The 20971-nt window shown below is 41.5% G+C and overlaps 2 protein-coding genes and 1 long non-coding RNA gene across 21 annotated transcripts in view; 1 reads left to right on the forward strand and 2 right to left on the reverse strand.

The window, feature by feature from the left end:
- LOC125014947 (pleckstrin homology domain-containing family A member 7-like) overlaps positions 1-20971 on the forward strand; it is a 141276-nt gene that overhangs the window by 108440 nt on the left and 11865 nt on the right. For 12 of the 19 annotated variants that reach the window (XM_047596513.1, XM_047596522.1, XM_047596519.1 and 9 more), the window contains 13 exons: positions 139-288; positions 473-574; positions 968-1079; positions 2347-2477; positions 2650-2841; positions 3057-3153; positions 3450-3541; positions 4133-4396; positions 7595-7768; positions 8044-8177; positions 8532-8662; positions 8954-8994; positions 10817-11340. In XM_047596513.1, the coding sequence (XP_047452469.1) occupies positions 139-288; positions 473-574; positions 968-1079; positions 2347-2477; positions 2650-2841; positions 3057-3153; positions 3450-3541; positions 4133-4396; positions 7595-7768; positions 8044-8177; positions 8532-8662; positions 8954-8979 (1605 nt within the window). In that variant the 3' untranslated portion in view covers positions 8980-8994; positions 10817-11340. Of the gene's footprint in view, positions 1-138; positions 289-472; positions 575-967; positions 1080-2346; positions 2478-2649; positions 2842-3056; positions 3154-3449; positions 3542-4132; positions 4397-7594; positions 7769-8043; positions 8178-8531; positions 8663-8953; positions 8995-10816; positions 11341-19663; positions 19796-20090; positions 20131-20971 lie in introns of those variants that run through there. The other 7 variants (XM_047596516.1, XM_047596530.1, XM_047596532.1 and 4 more) reach the window with 4 other exon arrangements.
- On the reverse strand, positions 10965-16676 carry LOC125014952 (NLR family CARD domain-containing protein 3-like). Its single transcript, XM_047596540.1, has 5 exons — positions 14411-16676; positions 12953-13120; positions 12362-12529; positions 12216-12262; positions 10965-12077 (listed from the first exon to the last, which is right to left on the reverse strand). The coding sequence occupies exons 1-5, from the start codon at positions 16423-16425 to the stop codon at positions 11512-11514; spliced, it is 2964 nt and encodes a 987-aa protein (XP_047452496.1). The 5' UTR covers positions 16426-16676; the 3' UTR covers positions 10965-11511.
- LOC125014953 lies at positions 16692-19448 on the reverse strand. Its single transcript, XR_007113544.1, has 4 exons — positions 19414-19448; positions 17840-17988; positions 17507-17608; positions 16692-16858 (listed from the first exon to the last, which is right to left on the reverse strand). It is a non-coding gene; the product is annotated as an uncharacterized LOC125014953 (long non-coding RNA).

Raw genomic sequence — 20971 nt, forward strand, 5'->3', positions numbered from 1 at the left:
GCTCAGGATTGACTGTAGAAACATGCTGCCCTCTGGAGGAATTCTGAGTGACTGTTATCTGCTAAATAGTCAAACTGCTTATTTATAGAGCAGCATTCAACAAAGAAAACAGGTCTGAGTTGCTTTGCTTGACCTCAGGACAAGCTGGAGAACGTCCTGGACATGTCCCACCAGCAGATGGAGCAGTACCAGGAGCAGCCGGCCCACGCCCAAAAGATCGCCTACCAGCAGAGACTGCTGCAGGAAGATCTGGTCACCATCAGGGCCCAAATATCCCGCTTATCCACGGTATGACAGTGGGTTAAAGGCGCAATGTGATGGCAGCTTTCTGTATTTATTTAAGTATTGCCCTGGCCCAGTGTAATGCTTTTTTTAAATATGTTTTTCAAATTGGTAAATTGTTACTGTTATAAGGGTAGCTCTACTGTTTTATAAGAGTTTGTGCATGTGTGTGTTTGTGTGTGTGATGCAGGAGATGGCACATGCCTGGGAGGAGTACATCAGTCTTGAGAAATCAGTGGAGCAGTTGAGGACGGCTCTGCAGGCACACATGAACCACAGCACCACCCCACAGGTGAGAGCGGATACTGCACCTCAAAGCAGGATTTCCACCAAACTAGAGTAGCACTGGTTTACTTATTGGCTGAGTGTCATATACAGTATCTGTGGCCTTAGAGAAGTTTGCATTTAACGCATTCTCTACCTCAGTTCTTACATTTATTCTTACACTTCATATATTTACAAACCAAAGTCAAAAGGCCTTTTACTTTTTTTATGTTTTTCTGCATGATTTTTCCATCTTCCTTCACTCATTGCATCATTGGTTTGAGGGAAAAAAAATGGCGCTCCAGACATTTTTGTACTTCAAATTCAAATGTGTGTCATTGAAAATCAAGTTGAACCCAAACTAAAGTGAAAACTACTAGTATGAGATGAATGGAATGTGTGTCTGTGTGTTACTTTACAGCAGGAAAGAACTGAGATGAAGCGTGAGCTGTGGAGGATTGAGGATGTCATGGCCGGACTGAGTGCCAGCAAAGCCAATTACAAGATCACAATTGACTCTGTCCAGAACCCTGGTAGGAAAATCATCGACCGGACAGTTGCTCATTTAATGATGTGAATGACGAGAGTTGAAGGTTAGAAAGACAATTATTCAAGATCCAGTACAGGTGCTGACTCACTAGTCTGTGTATCGATCTCCATTATGAAGCCTAAAATAGCTGTCCTGTGACTTAGGGCCTGTTCAGACCGTGTATTAAGATCCGATCTGGTCCATCCGATCCCAAGTGGCCAGCTTTAGGTACATGTGTTCAGATTTGGCATTAACATGCGTCTCCAGTTCTGATCTCAGTTTCTTATGTAAATATACCCTGACATCATCTGGGGCGCAGTAGAATATTTTAGCAGCTGGTGTCTCTCATGGATGTGTACCACTGCTCCAGAAACAAGAACAGCTCTGTTCTATGTGTGTGCGTCATGACTTGGGCACACACGTTAAGTTATGATTTATAGATCTCCATCCTGATGTTAATGAGACCTGCACAAAACTCAGATTATAACTCCCACCCTGGAAGTTTCCATGTGCACAGTGATCTCCAGTAATAAAGGTAAATAAAGACATCGATGATGGAGGAAATACGTAACTAAACCACACACTGCTCCTCATACATCAACATGACCACATCAACAGTAATGTGTGTACTCATATTAAATGCTTTCATCATTAAATTCCTACTTAGATTTATTTATTTTTTAGTTATGACAGCTTCAAGGACAGAATATTTTAAAAGGCTTTCATGACTAATGAACAGACATCACTTACAGTGCTTTTTCCCTTTCAGCTGATCATTTATAATAAAGGTTGTGTGGTTGTACCTGAATAAAGCAAAACTCCTCAGATGCAGGAGCCCCCTTTTGAGTTTTGGAGGTCTTTAATGTGACTCAGGAGGATTGCGTTCACACTACCTGAGGAATGTGGACACAGTTGACCCAGACCACCTTCAAATATGGTCAGAGATTAGATGATCTCTCTCAAATGGGATCTCAATGGTCCTGGAGGTGTTCACACCTGTCGCCCAGATTGGATCTTAATGCAAGGTCTAAACACACCCTTACATACAAATTCCAGCAAAATACAAGCCTTACTGGACTGATATGCTGGACCAGTTACTGAAGTTACTTCTATTTGACTAAAATAAAAACCAGGCAGCTTGTTTCTTCATTTGTTATAAGTTTTCTGTATAGTTTTTCTGCTCCTCTCTGTGTAAATTGATCACAGTTGTCCCTGCTCCTAAACAGAAATCCGCTGCTTGCATTAAAAAAAGGTTTCTCTTTGTTCACCAGAGAGGAAGTTAGTGCCTTCAGTGTCAGACCCGGCAGTGCCTTCTCCCAGCGCGGAGGTCCAGCCTCCCCCTCGCAGCTCCATCCCAACCATCCTCTCTCATACTTTGCCTCACAGCACTGTGCCAAAGTGGGTGAGTGTCGCCCTCACACTTCTAGGGAATTAAGAGTCAGCTTAAACAGCAGACACTGTTCTCCTGAATCTCCTTATGAGTTCTGCATTGTAAAACCTTCATAAAATAAGGATCATGAGTTCAGTGGCACTTCTAAACCATCTCAAACCTTGTTGGCCTGTTTGCTGTACAGACCGAGGACCAGGCCCCACCCAGGCCACCACTGCCAAGCCACTACGACTATGAGGAGACACCACCCGTGGTGCCGCCCCTCCCCAAAGAGGCTTCTGTCATCCGCCACACATCAGTGCGTGGGTTGAAACGGCAGTCAGATGAAAGGAAGAGGGACAGGGAGGGCGGGCAGTACGTCAATGGAGACTATAAGGTACACATCATTATACTCCCTCTCATCGTGTTTGCTCTGTGGAAACCTTCGTCATTCAGTTTTCAGATGTTTGGGCGAGAATGTTGTTCCTCCCCACGGTGTGAGGAATTTGTACAACCGTTTTAGACTGTTGTGTTCTCAATTCAGTTTTATTTAAAACGCCACCAGAGCCGAGCCGTCAGTTCTACTTCCTGTTTAACCTCCTCTGCTTTCAGACTGATTTGCGATCATACCTGAGTGAACCAGAGCTGCCGGGAATTAGCCACCACAACACGGGGTCTGACATGGACTACCAGTATTTCTCAAGCAAAGGTGATTAGCCTAGCAGCATCCCACGGCCTAATTTAAATATGAATTCATATGAAAATATACTGAAGAGGCATCACTTTAATGTTTTCATTCATGACATACAAGATCGGATTGATGTTATTGTTGTTTGCCAGCATTAAATAAATTCCTAAAAATTTAAATTTGATTTGATAGCAGTCTTCGTACCATTTGTACCAAAGTGTGGAAAATCTGGTTTTTATCTTGTTTTAACTTATATTCACCCACACAGAACAGTAAAACCCAACTGTGCTGGTTCTTGTCCCGCTGTTATCAACCAGGTCTTCCAGGCTCCTCATCTCAGCTCAACCAGTCCAGCTCCATCTCATCGTATGTCACCCTAAGGAGAGGCGCCGGGAGCTCTGCAGCGAAGGTGAGTCTACAAGGGTGCAGGAATCTGCAGGTAATGACAATCAGCTCCAAGACTGTACAGAAAAAGTGGACAGTTTGAAAAGTGAAGCCACTGCTGAAGTGTCTCAGCTCTGCGTTCTTTCTAATGTCTAGACGTCTAGACGTGCGATTGTCTTGTTAGCTCCTACTTTGTGTCTGGATACAATAACTTTTGGCTGCATCACTACAGCAGTGAACACTATAGGGATGTGACCCACTTTGGCAGGAGAAGCTTTGGACACCTCAATGTTTGTTCATGCAGAGATTTGTTGGGAATCTGCTCTTAATTTTTGTTTGATGATGCGTTCTGGGTTTAAAAATATAAAATCTGATTTACTCCACTGATGAATTCTGGATACCATATTGTGATAAAGACGACGTCCTCACGTGCTTCAGACAGTGGGTTCTAGATGTTTGCTGTGCGTAGTAGCACTATATATTCATTGTATACACTGAATGTTTTTTAAGTCTCTTTCATCCCTGTTGCTTATTTCACTGCATCACTCATGTTTATGCTTCCCATTATTACTTCCATCAGTCCCCTGGTGTCTTTACTCCATCCTTGTCTTCCCAGGAGAGACCCAAGAGTGCCTTGGAGCGTCTGTCGTCGCCGACCGAGGCCCTGCAGCTGTCGAGCAGCCAGTCTCGAGGACGGATGACTGCGGACGAGCAGCTGGAGCGGATGAAGCGCCACCAGAAGGCGCTGGTTCGCGAGCGCAAGAGGAACCTCAGCCAGGGCGAACGTTCCTCCACTGGCCTCTCCAACTCCACCGCCTCCACCCAGCGCTCCTCCTCCTCCTCCAGGCTGCCCTCGGGCAGCTCCGACCCCACGGCCTCCGTACGTTACCCCCCGCCCCCGCGCAGCAGCAGCAGACACAGGGAGCACCAGCTTCACCACCAGTGCTGCTATGCCACCCTACAGCCACCAGCCACCTAATAACCAAGCAGGAATGCTAACACACTAGCACTCTCTGCCTCGAGTATCCAGATGGTAGCCTCAAGCACTAACAAGCTAACGGGCAGGACTGACTGCAACTGACTAGCTAGCATGGTTAACGCTTTACGGACAGTGGGAGACAAAAGAGGACAGGACGTTGTAGGGAATTCTTGGCTAGTTGTGGACTGGGACAACGTGGCTCCCTGGTTATTTTATTTCATGTTTTAAAGGTTCAGGGGTTCAATTGATCCTTATCACCACTGCCCCCTGGTGGGACCTCACTGACACAATTCTGAATGTAAATCCATTGAGAAGAGGAGAGAGCGGAAGGTGTCACTCTGCCTTCCCTTCTCCGTTTAATCACCAGAGAGTAGAGAAAAGAGCCCATTATATGTACAATTACATATGTGTACTTGTACACTTTTATTTATTTACTGAGTGATATTTTCAGTATACAGTTGTACAGTTATATTTTGTAGAGATTTGGTATATAGAGCATATAGAGGGACAGGGGGAAATGATGGAAATAGGAATAAAAAAGTAAAAGCTTTCAGGTTGATATAATGAAGAAAGGATCGATGCTAGTGGCACAAATCATGATCACTCCTCCCTGCTTTCTTTTCTTCAGATGAAATCCAAGTGCCTTGTTTCGTTGACGATCGTTTTGCCTTTGTCCTAAATTTACCTCCTTAATCATGGTTTGTTCAAAGCATGTGTCTCCACTTCAGAATCACAGAAGCAATGCAAGAGCTACCTCGAGGTAGCGATTCTGTGTGAAAGCAGAATTGATTCAGGAAGATGTGCAGATTGTTTTAATCCCGAAAGGAGTACGTTGACATTCGACAACAGACAAAACCCAGCTGGCTGTGACCCTCGGTTTTGACAAAAATACTAGCAACTCTAACATGCTCGGGTGGAAAAGTGTGTGGGAATACGTCAAAGCCTTCCATGAGGATAATATGACACATAATAACTTACAAACTGGTATTTTAATGACAGACTAACACATGCTTAACCAGATTGCTGTGAGAGCTGCCTGTAATTAGACTACATATCCCGTAAATCCCTGTAATCAAATGTCCCTGTAACAGTAAGCAATACAGAGTTTGCCACCTCCTGCCACCACCTTCATCTCGTTCTGATGTTAACACCGGAGCATATTTTATTTTCTGTACTCCACCAGCATAAAAACGTGTGAATTAGCGGCATCATTCATACGGCGTGTTTCTTGTGCGAGGTTGATTTTAGCTTTTTGACAGTAGTTGAAAATTAACATTGCCACATGTACGGTTGGATACAGAAGCTGTACTCACATCTTGAGTATTTTAAGTGGCCTATGCCGTGCTGATTTATGCATCATAAATACACAGGACGCGTCCAATCAACTGGGCTGAAATGCAATAATTTAAAACGGTAGTGCAAACAAGGAGCGGACAACTTAAACATGGTTGAACTGTGGAAAGAACAGTGTAGGTCATACGCCCTTTTTAACTGCTTGTTGTGAAATACAGTTAACGTTTAAAAAAATTAAAACTAGAGAAAACAGTTCAAAACACAAAATACAGAAAAGTGGGAAAATCTATAGATTTATTTTGCTTGATACATATCAGAAATCTGCGAAAGTCGCAGCGCCACACGTATAGTATTTATTTTTGAAAACCGATGTGCTCGCCATCCTTCAGTTTTGCTCCTCCATGGTGCTGCTGTCAGCTCCTTGTTTTCTGACACGTATTAATGTCGAAAGCTTTTCCGCCATATTGCTTTTATCTTTCCACAGCAACACACACAGCGTACCCGGTCACAGAGAGAAATAGTACCAGGAAGTTACTCAGTTGAACAGTAGAGATATATTAGAAAACTAATCGCCACCTAATTCTGTGTAATGGAGAAGTCTCCATTACACAGAAGTGCACAATTCTGTGTAATGGAGAATGCACAACTCTTTTCTTTTCTATCATGTAGAGATTTGCACTCAACAATAAAGAGTTTCTTGCTTCTGAATCTCCTCTTGGCTGTGTTCTTCCTAATCCGGTGGGGGGTGTTTGATGAATCAGTGTCTGCATGGTTTTCCTCTCTCTCTTTGTGTCCTTGTGTGTGCGGTCGATTCTCCTGAGCACAGCAAGGCATGGGATGTAGTGTTTTCCAGAGCATGTGAACACGCCAACAGATCAGACCCTGCTGCAGGCTTCTGGAGTGGGAAGGATGCATGCATGGCTTTGATGCTCCTTGGATGATTACGCACAAGTACCCTTCACCACACACACACACACACACACACACACACACACACACACACACACACACACACACACACACACACACATTTTCGTAAATGCGAATGTATTAGTTTACTGTACATTGTAGAGAAGGTTGTGTTATGTGTGTAGTCGCAGCTTCCAGAAACAGACCTATCATCAGCCTTTAGGTTGTTTGTAATAATGATCCTAATTCTTTGTTTTTATTCTTACATGTATTAAATCTGTGTCTCCCTGAGGCAACACTGATTAACATTACATATTTACCCAGACAGCTCACAGCTTTCCTTCGTCTAGCCTTTTTGTCCACTACTATAAATTATATAAATTGAAGCATCTAGGGATAATAGTTTTGAACCAATGAGACAGTTTCCCGCCACAAAGCGGCTGTCATTAGCCTCTGTCTACCTCCGTCCTACCGTTGTTCCATGCTGCCTTTTTTATTTCTCTTTATAGGAGAGAATAATGTTGACTTTCACTGAGATTATTTGATATGAAGTTTGTCACGTGCCCCTTCTCAAACATTGCTTATTGTGTCAGATATTCAGCTTTTCCTAGGAGATTAGGTCATCAAGCGAATTTATGAAGTTCTGCTTCTAAAATCTCCTCAGTGACTCACTTGTCAAAATTAGTGCAAATTAACAGACTAACAGTTGAATAATTGATTAACCAATCTCTTCATCTCTGAAAAATAACTGAGGTCTAAAACTGTTCTTAGCCTTCACACCTTCAAGGACATTAGGAAATCTGACCTGGTGGCATTAACCCTAATCACTTAATATAATATACGTAGACTAGCTAGCTAAAAATGATGTGTGTAACACTGCCCCCTGCTCCCTCCCAGGTGTTTGACTGGCAGGAGGAGCGACCCAGAGCAGAGGGTCAGAGCGACGAAGGCCGGAATCAAGTCAAAGAGAGGCCGAGGTTCCTGTCAGAAGAGTGGGTGACGGTAACAGCCAAAGATATACGAGAGGTGGACGTGGAGCCTCTTGACTACGACCTGGACATCAGCCGAGAGGTAAACATGTGACGGGGCAGCTAGAGGCAGATCAGGGACAAGGTCTCAAGATCAGAGACACGTGAAGATATTAATCCTGTCGTAGCTCCACCACTCTAATGCAGTTCAACCTCATTAACCTTATTTTAGTCTGTTCTGAATCTATTTCCTCATGGAAAGTTACTAACAGCACATGAAAGAGAAGAGGCCGACACCTCAGGCATCCATTACAGCATGTCTCTCCTAAGTCCATGGACTACTGTGTAAGAGTGAGTCTCTGTTTGTCCACCATGCAGCTGTCCACACCACAAAAGGTTTCCATCCCGGAGCGCTACGTAGAGTCTGACCCTGAAGAGCCTCTTAGTGCAGAGGAGCTGGAGGAACGCACCCGTCGGGCCGAGCGCATCAAGAACATTCTGACCAAATCCAGGTACGCAGGAATCAGAAACTGTACTCTGGACTGGTTTGTAATATTTCAGTTAATGTCCTAGTATCTCTCTCTAACCCTAGATAAATGGACTTATTATACTAATACAGTATATTTATATTGGTGGTCATCGAGTCCAAATTGGCAATTAAGCTCTACTGTGTACTAGCACAGTACTAGTACAATAACATCTAGTACAATAACATCAGAACCACAGTAATGACACTACCACTGCTCTGATGTAAAACAGAAATGAATTTGACTCTTACCTCCAGTAAGAGCCACCCGTTACCACCTAATCATGCTATCAAGTATTCACTGGTTTTACGTCTTGCTTATCCGGTCTTTCTTCAACAGTGTTCAGAACATACAGCCGTCTTCAGTGGACTTCAGTGAACTGGACTCAGTTCTGCTGCAGCAGGAGAGGATCATGAGCGTGTCCCATGCACTGGCTTCAGAGGCCTCACGCAAGAGCAAACTGGTCGCAGGTTAGTTAGTTAGATTGAAGACTCCAGTTTTAACATTAATAATAATAATCCTTACTACTTCATAGCAAAAAAACGCAAAACATATTCTCTTTTCCTGATATGTACATATGTATATCATTGCATTAGACACTGCCAGTATAGATGCCTACAGTTAAAAATACAGTTGTCAAAATACAGTACATGTTCATGTTGTATGAGTGATTCCCTGTGGCACAGTGGTGGATTTTTAGCAGGTGTCATCTTAGGCTGACATCTCATATTGGCCATGTGTGATTTATCCGTGATGTGCAGGGTCTGAGTGGCTGGAGAGTTGGTGATCATGTCTGGTCCAGGTATACGTGCACCTGTGGTTTTATCGTATTCATTGTGTGTGCGCCATGTGTTGTTTTGTGTGGTTTAGGAACGTGTACAGATACTTACTTTTTCTTTGAAAATCTGATCGTGACATATCTCACATACATTCCTAGAAACATCTGTGCACAGTCCTAGCTTCTCTGTTTTGGGTGATATTCTGGCCATAGAGCATCACGGCATGTTTCACAAAGACAGTTTTGCCTCTATATTCTAATCAAACATCCACTGTCTCTGATCAGTCTAATAAAATTACACAAAATAAAGAATAAAGCTCTTAATGTCAATGTAGAAATGTGTTGCCTGATCGCGCAAAGAAACTCAACTTTTAATATCAGTATGACTGAACTGAAACAGGTTTGTTTCTGAAGAGAACTGGCAAGGAAGTGCCCTGCACAGTTGCACCTGCTAACAACAACGTAGCTCTTCATTTCTGGTCTGCTGATAATGCTGTATAACCAGCGGGGAGAGGGAAGGAGCAGCCCCGACCAAACCTGTTGAAGGTGACTCTGAAGTCGTGTTGTTGGGTTTCTTTCACCAGTGAATATCATAGGATTAAAGTTCTTCACAGAGACTTCAGCTCTCTGCTTGAATGAATAGAGCTGAGTGGTCTGGTGATGTTATTCTATCAGCCAGGATTCTAAGTCTTAATCTTGCCACGATGAAGTCTTACATTGATAAACATTTAGAAGTTTAACTGGGGACTGACTACCGGTTAGGTCTAAGCCATCATTAGAGTCTGTCTTTGTGAAACTGGCCAGGTTCATTCTCAGCTACTCTTCTGCTTTGGTCAAATTGGCTGAAGTGTCAGAAGAGTTGCTTTGGTGAAATGTGGTGATGTTCTGGACAAAAGTGGTGTTTAAATGTGTGTCTGTTTTGTAGAATTAAAAAAAAAAACAAGCTCTTTATTGAAGCCACTTCATGATATTTATTCAACACATGCAATTTGATTTGTGCACATCCTATGTAATTTTAAACATAGCATTTTGCTTTGATGAAGCAGTCTATTGTTTGCCTTCGGGCAAACATTTGTACCATATACACCGATCAGCCATAACATTATGACATTATGAATGAATAACTTTGCACATTATTAATCCTAATATTATGAAGGTCTCTCTTGTGCCTCCAGAATTGTTGTGACTCAACAGAGAATGGACGTGAGTCCTGTGGGTTTAGAGGAGGGACCTCTGTGGACCATCCCACAGACACTTGATCCGTTTGGGATCTAGTGCTGCGGATGTCCGCTGCCCGCTGTGGTCTGGTCTAGTTGGGTGGTACACGTCTAAGTAACATCCACATGAATGACTGGTCCAAAAGTTTCCCAGCAGAAACACTCAATGGTCACAACATGGCCAATGGTAATTCACCATCAAGGAGTGTCATTGCTCTGGGGTGGGGGTGTCTGGTCTGGTCTAGTTGGGTGGTACATGTCTAAGTAACATACACATGAATGATTATCGGGTCCAAAAGTTTCCCAGCAGAAACACTGAATGGCCAATGGTTATTCACCTCTCCTGTCAGTGGTTTGGTTTTAAAGTTGTGGCTGAACGGTGTAACTTCTTCTTTGTGTTCACCAATTTCACCAATTGCAAAAAATGATTAAACCATGACTCAATTAGTATCACATTTCAAAGAACAAAGACAATAAGCGCTTTTGTGAATTTGAACAGGATGTTTATTCAAATGATGGATCCTTACATAAATGAATGTATTTCATTTGCATCAGTTAGCATCATTGATGCAAATTAAATATCTTATTTGTACATATGCACAATAAATACATTTTTTTTCCCCCCTCAGCCAAAGCTGCTGCAGAGCACTGAGACACCGCGTGAAGAGGAGGTTGTCTGTGAAGGGAGGGTGACAGGGAAGAACTGGATGTCTTTTTTACAGCAGTCGCCAACTAAACTGATTTACTTACAACAAATCTCTTTCTTGTGAGTGAGAGAAAAAAAAAACACACACAAATTTCTTACACAGATTTTTGATAATAATTTTTAAATAGTATAAAGTATTCTTCTGCACTTACATTGCACGATTGAGTAATAATTTATAACACGAGTTGCTTTTATAAATCTGCAGTGAACTCTTGAAAAGTGAAATAAAAGCCAATGCCAACACGCTCAGATTGCAGTGGGAATGTTTAGGCATGATTTGTTTATTTATTCCGTGGTTTGGATTGATGCGCTTCTACTGTATATTTCCTCCACACTGTCACATAAAGATCTTGTCAATCAACACAGTTGCATTAGCAAATGGATGTAATGGATGAAACTCAATGAAAAGTGACATAACGCAAAATAAAGGACTGCATAATAATAGTAGTTTGGGTTGGTTTCATTCTAAAAACTACTATATGATGCGTTGCTTTCTGATATGATACACTCGTTCAAAGAAGTGTTCCTCTGCTCATTTTCTAGGTGTAGCTGCATTTGATGAATTGTTTTTGGGCTGCTCCTCTTCCTATTTTTCTATCCTATTTTCACAAATGCAGTTTACATGTTTTCTATAGAGTGGGTGTTTAAGCCCGGCTGGCACAGGGTTAATGAGGAGTTTGGATATCCCAGTCTGAAGCCTGGATACAGCGGCTCAGAGAATTTTGTGTGGAAAGTGTACAGGTGAGTCATGGTGTGTGTGAATACACCATAGAAGGACAGAGTGCCAGCTGACCAGTCTAGGAACACTCCAACCCTCTTTGAGTTGAAGTAGGGAACAAAGATGGGTGAGTAGTTCTTATTGTACCAGGCGCCGTATTGGCCTTTATAGTAGCGCAGACTCCAGGACTGATCGTTGTGGCCGAGGGCACATTCGTTACCTTTGGCTTTCCTGCTGATTCCTTTATAGGCCACTCCTATACTGGCCCACTCCCCAGTCCATTCTACTTCCCAGTAGTAACGACCACGCAGAGCCTCTCTACAAAGCACCTGTCCCCAGTCTGGGAATCTCTCTGAGCTGTAGGGGTACAGCTGAGCAGTTTCCATTCGTGTCATTTGTTGGTTGTCTTCAGAGAAAGACAGATGTGAATGGGCTGTGTTTGGATCCAAGGTTAGCTCACATGAATCTGGAAACCAAAGATGATATTAAAGATCTGAAAATGTTTCCACAGCCACTACCCGTGATATTAAGTCAGCCAGTATTCAAGTCATATGCAAATAGACCAACATGTTCACTTCTTGAGTTCAGAAAATAAAAGACTTACATTTTTTCAGAGCTGATTTCAAGTAGCACTCCCCACTGTTGTCAAACCTAGAAAAAAATCCATGAGAGGTTGTAGTCAATGTAAAATGTTTGATGATTTAGTGTACACAATAAGCCAGTTTGTGACAAGTTCGCTCAAAGTTGTACCTGACAGTAAGATGTTCTATTTCCTTTTGTACCGAGGTCAGCATCTCCATCCCTTTTTGCCCTGGATGATTGTAACTTAGATCCAGGTTTTTCAAGTGGCCAGGGTTGGACCTCAGAGCTGTAGCCAAAAGGCCACAGCCGGTTTCTGTGATCCCACAGAATGCCAGCCTGAAATTAAATTCATAAAATCTCAAAACACACAGCCTAAACATATAGATAGGTTACATACACAGATCTGTGTATGTAACAGTTTATATTAGGTCCTGTTCAGACCTTATTTAACATCTGGGTAACCCAATAACTAGTGCCCAGCTTTTAGCACCTGTGTTCAAATGGAGGTGACCAGATTTCTGAAATGAAATCTGAAGGCATATATATGTATATGGCTCAAGCCAAAAGCGCTAGAGCACTAAATTATAAAATATGTTAACTGATACTTAAACACAAAGATGCAGTAAGCTGGTAAACTGACATGCAGGTGTTCACAACTGTACTTAAAGGCTCCTCACTTAAGATCCCATTCCCTAGGATGGTTGTTTATGCAAAGTCTGAACAGGGCCATAGATCGTCTGCACCACCATTTTTTCAAACCTCAGTGTTTCCAGTTGGCATGTTGGTCTTTCCAGTCCAGCAGAAAGTAACTTTATCCCCGCATCTTGCAGATCATTATCACTCAGGTCAAGCTCCTTCAGAACTGAACTGTTTACTGCTGCTGCAAGCATTTCACAGCATTCTTCTGTCAGGTTGCATTCTTTAAGCCTTCAAAAAAAAAAAAAAAAAAAGTGTTAAACCACACATTGGAATTGTTGAATGTGCAGCTGTGAGACATAATTCAATTCATCTCAATTCAATTCAGTTTTATTTATGATGGATATTATGGGTGATAGGTCATCTGGGTGTAGTGAAATGTAAAGTTGCGAATCATCTGCATAATTATGGTAACTAAGATTATGTTTGTGATGACATGAGAGAGTGGAAGCATGTAGAGATTAATTAGCAGTGGTCCAAGAATTGACCCTTGAGGTACCCCACATGTAATGTTCATTTTGTTTGAATTGAATTCACCAATGGAGACATAAAACTGACGATCATAAAGGTAGGTTCTGAACCAATTTAGAACTGGGCCAGACAAGCCAACCCACCTTTCAAGCCTTTCCAGTAAAATTTTGTGGTTAACGGTGTCAAATGCAGAGCTAAGATCAAGTAGAGCAAGAATCAAGATTTTTTTGGAGTCTGTGTTTATACATAGATCATTTAAAACTTTAATAAGTGTGAGCTGAATGCAAACTGTTTTTTCAAGTATTTTGCAAAGGAATGGTAAGTTGGAGATGGGCCTATAATTTGCAATGACACATTGATCCAGATTGTTCTTCTTCAGAAGTGGTTTTATGACAGCTGTTTTTAGTGATGTGGGAAATATACCTGACTGAAGAGACCAGTTAATGATATGTAGAACCTCTGTTGCTAGGGAGTTAAAGACAGTTTTGAAAAATGGAGTTGGGATAGGATCCAGGCAGCAGGTTGAGGACCTGAGCTGACCAACAATATTGTCAAGTTCTGTCAGATCTAGACAGTTAAAGTGAGACATGACACAGGTGGAGTTCCTGGAGAAAGGAATGGTGAGTTCAGTGCTAGATTTAAGGGCACTAATGTTTTGTCTAATAGAAATAATTTTGTTATTAAAGAAAGCAGCAAATTGATTACATTTTTCTGAGGACATCATTTCAGAGGGAATAGTGGATGGTGGGTTAACAAGTCTGTCAACAACTTGTAACCATAGTACTATGAGTAAAGAGATGGTCATCAACCAGATCTGAAGCATGCAGAAATTTCTTTTCAAGTCAAGTAGGACAGTTTTTTTTGTTTGTTTGTTTGTTTGTTTGTTTAAACCAATGATAATAGCATGTAGAAGTTAGTAATGTCCTTGTTTAACTCTGACAATCAAAGCTAGTCATCTCAGGCATGGCATTTTTAAAAATAGCTTTTATAGTGTAAGGTGCAAAGTAACATAGCATTACATATCACAATTACGAAAAAGACGTTACTTACACAGCTATTCTGGACTCTTTGATTACGTGCAACAGCCTCCGGAGACCCTCCTCTGATCTTGAATACTTCCTCAGGTCAAACTCATCCAACTTTTCCTCTGAGGTCAGCAACACAAAGACCAGAGCAGACCACTGCGAAGGTGACAGCTCGGTCTCTGACAACCTACCTGAGCTCAGGTAGTTCTGGATTTCCTCCAAAAGAGACTGGTCGTGAAGCTCAACCAGGCAGTGGAAGAGATTGACACATCTTTCTGGGGATGGGTTTTTTCTGATCTTCTCCTTGATGTACTCAGCAATCTCCTCATTTCTTCCTAGTGGACTGTTCGGCATTTTGGTAAGGAGACTCTTCAACAAGGTCAGATTGGATGTTTGTGAGAGGCCTAGAAGGAAGCGGAGCAAGAGATCAAGCTGTCCATTGTCACTCTGCAGGGCCTTATCCACGGCACTCTTGAGGAGGTCGGTTACTTCACAGGGAGCAGCTTCAACAGCAGACGTTTCTTGTGGTTCCAGCAGGTTTTGGTTGAAGCAGACGAATGTGTGAAAAATGTACATTGCAGCAAAAAACTCCTGGATGCTGAAATGCACAAAGCAGAAGATCCTCTCCAGGTGGAATCCAGAATCACTCCCTGACATCTGTGTCAACATCCCTGAGTATACTGCAGTGTCGTTGACATTGATGTTGTACTCTTTCAGTTCGTTCTCGTAGAAGATCATGTTGCCCTTCATGAGGTGCTCAAAGGCCAGTTTTCCAAGCTTCAAGATGATCTCTTCATTCATTGTGACCTGGTCCTGTGCTTCAGACACCTCCTGTCCAGCTGGGTACTTCTGCCCTCTGATCACTGAGTTGTACACCAGGAAATGTGTGTACATTTTTGTCAGAGTGTTTGGCATTTCCCTTCTGCCCTTGCCTTCCTCTTCTCTCTTCTCTGTATCTTCTAAAATCCTCTGCAGCACAGTGGCCGATATCCAGCTGAAGACTGGTATATGACACATAATATGGAGGCTCCTGGTTGACTTAATGTGTGAAATTACTCTACTGGCCATGGTTTGATCAGGGATTTTTTTCTTGAAGTACTCTTCCTTCTGAGGGTCGTTGAATCCCCGGATCTCTGTCACACGATCGATAAACTGGCCTGGAATGCGGTTTGCAGCTGCAGGTCTGGAGGTAATCCAGATGTGTGCAGAAGGCAGCAGGTTCCCTCTGAAGAGACTTGTCAGGAGAACATCCACTGAAACCTCCTCTGAGACACAACGGCAGGGCTCATTGCCGTTAAAGTCCAGGGGGAGTCGGCATTCGTCCAACCCATCAAATATCAGCACAAGCTTGTATTTGCCAAAATTTGATATTCCTGATTCTTTTGCCTCCACGAGAAACTGATGAAGGAGCTGGGTCAGAGTATACTTTCTCTCCTTCATCAGATTCAGCTCCCGAAATGGAAGATTAATAAGGAGATGGATATCCTGGTTAACTCTCCCCTCTGCCCACTCCAGATTGAACTTCTGTACCGAGATAGTTTTACCAATCCCAGCAATTCCTCTTGTCAGCACGGTTCTGATCGGTCTGTCTTGGCTGCACATGGGTTTAAAGATTTCTTCACATTTGATTGGCTTATCTTCTGTTGCTGGTCTCCTGGTTGCTGCCTCAATTTGCCTGACCTCATGTTCTTCGTTAACACCTCCACTCACTCCCTCAGTGATGTAGAGTTCAGTGTACACCTTGTTGAGAAGAGTCTGGTTGCCATGCTGTGCTATTCCCTCGTAAATGTATTCAAATTTTTTAAGTTTGTGTTTGAGTTTTCGCTGGCAGACATCGAGCTCCCCGTAAATGTCTAAAAAGTTGTGTAAAGAGAGAATAAAGAAAAGAATATAATGTTGGTGAAACGAGAAACGAGAATAATGTAGCACACATTTTTTTACAAAAAGATGTGAAAAATCCACGTAATATCTTAAACTGTTGCACATTTTCTGTCTTACACTTCTCAAGTTTGTTTGCAAGCTCCCGTCGGCCCATGTCATTTAAGGCTTGTAGAGTCATCTTCAGAATGTCCTCACTGATGCTCAAGTTTTGTTTTTTGTCTTCAGTGGCCTCACTGTCTTCACTCTGCTCTTTACTCTCATAAGATTGTGGTAGGTGTGGAAAGAGCACATTTTTGTACCTTTTCATCTCACTCTTAACCCTGTCTATGATGTGGGTTTCCACCCACTGTAGAAGAAAGCAGAATTAATACACCTTTTTGACAGTGAATTCACATCCAGCACACCATTCTAAGAAACACTCAATTCAACTGAGAAAATATGTCATTACAATAAATAAATATTCATTACAACCATTATTATGCTATATACAGAGCTCATTTTAGCTATTATGATTTCAGATATGACAGACATAACCACCTCGAATATGACGTTTCCATCCACCTCTGTCAACTCTGGGCAGCCATGATGGTCTCTAAAAAAAGATCTTGAGAATATTAAAATAGTATTATTTTAATATTTTTCATTTATTTACTATTGATGTTCAGCATTCTATGGTTTCCCTGGCTTTATGTAAAGATCCTGTTTGTAGGCCTTAGTGCCATCTACTGGCAAGTAGAGAAATAAATACTTTTCACTTTCCAAGTGTGGAAGAGAACCTACATTTGGTAACACATCCAAGAAAAAAAAAAAAAAGTTAAAGATTTTTCCAGAGACAGTTTGTTTGCACTGGGCTCCTTCACAAACATGGCTTCTCTGTGGATGAGAATATGCTTCCTATGCAGATAAGAAGGGCTCATTCTGAGTATTTGCCATCACAGACATTCAAACAAAACTATAATTGTAAATGAATATAATGTTTATGTATATGTATATAAAAGATATATTTGTCTTCCAAATATATGCTGTATACTGTCTGTACCAACAGTTGGAGATGAAGAACAATTTCTCTAGCATTGGTACAGATATCTCACTCAGAGAGAAAGCAAATGAGCAAATTTCCCAAAAAGTTTTAAGGCATTATGTTCAGCAGTATCGGTAAGTTTTGGACAAAAACAATATATTGCAAGTGGTGCAATCTTTTGCATAACTTCAGGCAAAGAACAAACCATAGTGCATGTACCTATCAGAGTCTTTGCTTGACCACTCATGATGAGCCTCCATGGAGGAATCACTTTTCATAGATGCACAGGAAAAAGCAGGCGTGTTTTCCGAATGAAAGGGACTACAAAGAAAAAGAAACAGAAGATGACACTTACTATTAATCCTTATTTTTGTATTGGTTGCCATGTCTGTCCACTTCACATGATCCTTTACTCTTAACAAGACAACACATTCTACTACATTTTACCATCAAGTAAAGAGACTTTACAGTGCAAACATTGATATCTCATCTATTAAAATAAATATTTAAATACACATGACAGTTAAAAACAAATGCAAACAGAAACGGAACCTGTCAGCTGCTTCTTTGGCAAATACAATAAGATGCTGCATGGATGCGTCACTACACATGGACATTGCTCTTCTTTTTGCAGGTTCCCCATCAGGACTCCTTTCTGTCTCCTGGGGTGGATCCATTTTTAGAGACAACTCCTGCTGTATCTTACAAGCACAAGTTAGATTTAGTACAGTCATTGTACTAGTCAAAACACAGCAATTATAATAATTTATACAATAATTACATCACATTAGTGAATTACATCACAGAATTACTGAATCTTTTACAATAACTGAACACAAAATTCAACTTACCTCAGTTAAATTTTTAATAGTATAAGCTCATAGTCCAATTTTGTGCAGATTCTGCAATCAACTTCAAATAAAACCTCCACTTATTATTTTCACATCTTCTTTACTCTATGGTACTACGAAGGCCACAAAGAGCTTACAAAACATCAACAAAATCTCATTGTTGAAAGGTATCACTCAAGTAATCGCTACAAAATGATTTCCAAGTCAGTTACATCTACTATGGATAGGATATGACAGGTGCAGTGTTAGGAATATGGCACAGATAATGACAATGCCAGAGTCGTGGTGTTATCAAGTACAGAACTCCTCCTTGACAAAACAAAGTGTAAACCGATCCGGCAGGCTGTCACAAGGTCAACACACTGAGACAGTGGGAAAGTGGTAAAACCCATCCCAACATGGTATTCAACAATGCCATCTGTTGCAAAAGTGTCCTGGCCTAAAGTAGTACCATGACGGCTGTTGACCAGGGCAAGGAACATAGCAGTAGCAGGTTATTTTTGTTTTGTTTTGGGTTTTTTTGTTTTTTTATCAGACTTGTTTACTTAATACTTTGTTTTCGCCATTATGCACGTCAGTACCTGTCCATTTTATTGTTCAGTCCTCTACATGTTAAAGTCAAGTGTCGGGAGGAGCATGGAATCTCAGTAACATATGAGGGGCTGTTAGGGACATTATTCAGAATTAGTCTCTCCTATACAATCGCAAATGACGTGTGTATGACAGTCTTATTCTGAATAATGTCCCTAACAAACACTCCCACTCATCAATACACGTATTTACTCAAAAAAATGGTATTTTTCCATGTCATTTCCAAACTACTTCATACTTTTATGTCTTATGCTTTCTATTTCCCTGAACTGATTTTTTTAAATTCATACACACACAAGACATTGAGCACCTCCTTAAAATATGATTCTTATACAGTCGGTATGAGCTCAAACAGTAGTAAGCTACACTCGAATACACTCGGATGTTATTTCAGAGATGCGTACTCGATCTTTTTTTACGATGTAGGCTACCTATGAGCACTCTACACTTTAGTTATGATGTTGTTGTTTTTTTATATTCAAAAGAAAACGCAACTATCTGTCACAGTCATTTTGTACTTTCACTCTCTGTCTATAGAGATCAGCTCTCTGTTCCGTCATGTTCTCGGGATTATTCCTACACAGAAAAGTCACTCAAAAGCATTTCCATTTACACGAGTATGAACTTCTCAGCTCTTCTGTGTACATCAAACAAACACATAAAATAGACTTTGTATTACAGTACCTGCTAAGTGTCTTCGGTTCACATACAAGTGTAGCCTGGTTGGAATTCTGGGGAGAACATCAGCGCCGCTCAGAGGCGCGGCTTTCAGACCAGTGATTGGTTGTTACTCATGATGTAATAGTGACTCGTAATGTAATAATCATCTCATAATGTCTCTCATAACCTCATCCATCCTCACTTGCATCTTTTTAATCATGCTATCAAGTATTCACTAGTTTTAAGTCATGCGTTTCCGGTCTTTCTTCAACAGTGTTCAGAACATACAGCCGTCTTCAGTGGACTTCAGTGAACTGGACTCAGTTCTGCTGCAGCAGGAGAGGATCATGAACGTGTCCCATGCACTGGCTTCAGAGGCCTCACGCAAGAGCAAACTGGTCGCAGGTTAGTTAGTTAGTTAGATTGAAGACTCCAGTTTTAACAATAATAATAATAATCCTTACTACTTCATAGCAAAAAACCGCAAAACGTATCCTCTTTTCCTGATATGTACATATGTATATCATTGCATTAGACACTGCCAGTATAGATGCCTACAGTTAAAAATACAGTTGTCAAAATACAGTACATGTTCATGTTGTATGAGTGATTCCCTGTGGCACAGTGGTGGATTTTTAGCAGGTGTCATCTTAGGCTGACATCTCATATTGGCCATGTGTGATTTATCCGTGATGTCCCAGGTCTGAGTGGCTGGAGAGTTGGTGATCATGTCTGGTCCAGGTATACGTGCACCTGTGGTTTTATCGTATTCATTGTGTGTGCGCCATGTGTTGTTTTGTGTGGTTTAGGAACGTGTACAGATACTTACTTTTTCTTTGAAAATCTGATCGTGACATATCTCACATACATCCTAGAAACATCTGTGCACAGTCCTAGCTTCTCTGTTTTGGGTGATATTCTGGCCATAGAGCATCACGGCATGTTTCACAAAGACAGTTTTGCCTCTATATTCTAATCATGCGTTCACTGTCTCTGATCAGTCTAATAAAATAAATAAAGAATAAAGCTCTTAATGTCAATGTAGAAATGTGTTGCCTGATCGCGCAAAGAAACTCAACTTTTAATATCCGTATGACTGAACTGAAACAGGTTTGTTTCTGAAGAGAACTGGCAAGGAAGTGCCCTGCACAGTTTCACCTGCTAACAACAACGTAGCTCATCGTTTCTGGTCTGCTGATAATGCTGTATAACCAGCGGGGAGAGGGAAGGAGCTGTCCCGACCAAACCTGTTGAAGGTTACTCTGAAGTCGTGTTGTTGGGTTTCTTTCACCAGTGAATATCATAGGATTAAAGTTCTTCACAGAGACTTCAGCTCTCTGCTTGAATGAATAGAGCTGAGTGGTCTGGTGATGTTATTCTATCAGCCAGGATTCTAAGTCTTAATTTTCCCACAATGAGGTCTTACATTGATAAACATTTAGAAGTTTAACTGGGGACTGACTACCGGTTAGGTCTAAGCCATCATTAAAGTCTGTCTTTGTGAAACTGGCCAGGTTCATTCTCAGCTACTCTTCTGCTTTGGTCAAATTGGCTGAAGTGTCAGATGAGTTGCTTTGGTGAA

This window comes from Mugil cephalus, chromosome 10 (genome assembly GCF_022458985.1).
Source record: "Mugil cephalus isolate CIBA_MC_2020 chromosome 10, CIBA_Mcephalus_1.1, whole genome shotgun sequence".
NCBI lineage: Eukaryota > Metazoa > Chordata > Actinopteri > Mugiliformes > Mugilidae > Mugil > Mugil cephalus.